We start from the raw sequence: 3,015 nt of genomic DNA, 5'->3' as shown, positions 1-3,015 counted from the left end.
GGGGTAGAGCAATCTTACCGAAAAACATTTACGTGGTGGATTGTGCTCCTCCCGTTTCGCATGCTGAATATTTCAAACGTTAATCCGACTAAAATTGTCTTTCCAGGCATTAAAATTTCACCGCTCCTCATGTTCTGTCGCATCCAGGTGTGAAACGCAACGCTCTCGAGCCTCCGAGGTGGGGAAGAGAGGATAAACTATCACGGGCACCCCCCCGCCCCCACCCATCCTCCCTCGACTCTCGTCAACGGCACCTTGAGCCGTGCGTTCAAGCCCCCATGTCAGGCAGCTCCGTGGCGGGTCTTTTATGTCACGGGTCGCTGTAACCAATCCGACTCTTTGGTGTCGGATGGTTTCCCAGACAGACTTTCCAGGGGGGTCACCGTAATATTTCAGCATCTTTAACCGCTACCTCTGATCTTGTCGAAAAACAAAAGCCTCCCCTCCGACCCCCACCCCTGTTCCACGCATCATCCACGGGGTTAATCTTTGACTGTCTGCCTAACTATCATAATCTCCTGCAATGAGGTTAAATATAAACCACCTGACAGCATGCATGCAAATAAAACCGCCGAATGTGGCTGACCTCAAAGGTGGATTCTCGCTGCCTCTACTTTGCTTTACGGTATAATTGAGCGCTAGGAACAAAAAAGGACTGAGAATCCGAGGGAGCTACTCATCACACAGACCATCGGGCTATTTGCCGAGGGGGCTTTGCAATTGTCTCGGGCTTTGCCTCGACGTAGCAAACGCCGAAATTAGACAGCGACGTGTCAAGTTCTTCCCTCTTCGGTGAAGAATACGTAGATGCAGGAGTGACGCGAGGTAGCGCAAAACGAACGAAAACGCTTTCCTGACCTGCGCCGAGTCCAGGCAGCGTTTCAGGGCCAAGTTCCTGGGCAAGGAGCCCTCGGCTCGTGTCCTGCTGCATTTTTTGGACGCTTCTTCCAGAGCTTGGTCCTTTACGATGTACGTGCACTTCTCCTCAAAGTCGGCCTCGCTCCACGACGTCATGTCCGAGTCCGCAGACTCGGCCATGGCAGCCGCCATGACCTCTGTCCTGTCCGGTGAGCCGTCAGACGTTAACATGACTGTGCGGCACGTAGAGGACGAGGCCTGGAAAGAGCGAGATTTTGAATAAGGTTATTTCCTACGAGACCCCTGTTGTGGCTACAATTGTGATGTCATGTGATATTTTGTTGATGAATAATTTCCGGGAGAAAAAAAAAAAAAAGCAACACGAACGTGGTCGTCTTGCTGAGGAAGATACAAAAACGCTGTTCGAATATCCCAAAACGTAGGCCGCTGTGCCATCTTTGAAGCGTTTTCAACAAAGCAAAACCAAAATAAACTTTCTCAACGTGACCCACAAAAACGAGCATCATACTCTGTCATATGCTCGCCCTTGCTCAAGGAAACTCGAACGTGCCCAATCAAAAATCATATGATCAGCTAGTTTTCGAAATACTGTCACTCGAAACAGCGAGGCAACAGGGGGGGGGGCATTTTACAAGATGTAAAAATTACAGCGAGGAGGCGGCCGCAACTTACTTTCCCAGCCTGGGCTACTACCGGACAAACAAACTTCAAAGCCGAGCCCTCATGCTCACTGCCCCCCGCCCCATCCCTCATACATCCTGTGAAAATCCCAGTCACAAACCCCCGGAGCTGCGAGGGAGGTTCCTGCGCGCGTCATTCGGGCCCTGCAGCAAGCGACTCCACTTTCACGAGGAAGCCAGCCGGCCGTTCTCACCGAACGGAGCAGACTTCCTCTCAAACCCCAATGAGAGGCTCTGTGCTCTCTTCCTCGCTTGTGTACTGTCTCTCCCTCCAGTTCACATGAAGATCGTAGACTGATTACGGCACCCGCAATCCCCCACCCCGCGCCCTCTCCCACCCACCCGGCAAAGCCACGACTGATGGGATGAAACAGTGAAGACAGAAGAAGCTTTGATTACAAATCAACAATGCTGGGATATACCAGTTTCCTCCTCAGGCATCCTCTGGTTGCCACTCAGATGGTGATCAGATAGCAAAACAGTTGACTGTGACCAAAGTAGCCCGCTTTTGTTTCAACAAATACTCGACTCGAATATTGCAAGTGTGATTGCTACGTAGTGAAGTCAAAAGTAAGTGAGACAGTCGAACTTAAGACGCCCCAAAAAAGAAAACCCTGGCAACATAAAGACGATTTGCATCATTTTACTCAAATAAAGCCGATTAAAAAAACAAAAAACAAAAACGCGGACGCCCCAAACCAAATGCCGACAGATGTTAACTTTTCACCCAAAAATGCGCGCGCCCCGGAATGAGTGTCACAAGGCTGACAGCTCACTCCGAAACCGTGGATGCCGACGGGTGACTCCGCAGAAAATCGAGACATGAGTCAAAGGCACACAGCTGTGACCTCGCTTGTGCATGTCACGAAGAGACGCCGCTGGTGCGAAAACCTTAAAAGGAAAGAAGGAACCACAAAAAAAAAAAAAAAAAAATGGCAGTCATCAGAAAAGGATGGGACGGTACTTACTGTGAAGCCTTGAGAAGAGCCGCACATAAGTGAGGCTGCGTGGTGAGCTTGAGTGTGTGTGAGCAACCCGTGGCTCTTGTCACTCGCAAAAACTCTCTCGCTCTCTCTCTTGTTCTCTCTTGCTCGCTCTGTTTCAGGCAGCCTCTTACCTACCTGTCTGTGACTGACGACAGTCCTGGCTCCTCCTTGCAGTGTGTGAGTGTGTGTCACTCTCTTGCCCTAAGGCAGAAGCCCCCCCCCCTCCCCCCACACACACACCCTCCCGGCTGTCACCCAGCTATGTCCGGATCAGACAAATCCGTCTACATTCTTCCAAATATCTACTTCCACCCGTCTCCAAATGCAAGACAATTTGTGTTTAGAAGTGAGAGACTGCTGATGAGGGGGGCAGGGGGGGAAATGACATCATTTATTTGATTAGGTGAAAGCACCGTGCGGGCAAGAGAGCAAGCATGGCATGCATAGTGGGGAGGTGTGGCAAACAGCGG

General features: G+C 50.8%; 1 protein-coding gene across 1 annotated transcript in view; it reads right to left on the bottom strand.

Annotated features, from left to right (window-relative positions):
• The window catches only part of LOC109516796 (PR domain zinc finger protein 1-like), an 11,206-nt gene extending 8,449 nt beyond the window's left edge, over positions 1–2,757 (bottom strand). The window contains exons 1-2 of the mRNA XM_019871580.1: positions 2,528–2,757; positions 859–1,116 (exon numbers count right to left, since the gene is read on the bottom strand). Of these exons, the coding sequence (XP_019727139.1) occupies positions 859–1,116; positions 2,528–2,554 (285 nt within the window). The 5' untranslated portion in view covers positions 2,555–2,757. The remainder of the gene's footprint in view (positions 1–858; positions 1,117–2,527) is intronic.
• Between the last annotated feature and the right edge of the window lie 258 nt (positions 2,758–3,015).

Source organism: Hippocampus comes, unplaced genomic scaffold (genome assembly GCF_001891065.2).
Source record: "Hippocampus comes isolate QL1 unplaced genomic scaffold, H_comes_QL1_v1.1 scaffold77, whole genome shotgun sequence".
Classification (NCBI taxonomy): domain Eukaryota; kingdom Metazoa; phylum Chordata; class Actinopteri; order Syngnathiformes; family Syngnathidae; genus Hippocampus; species Hippocampus comes.
This window is presented reverse-complemented; position numbering and strand designations above follow the sequence as displayed.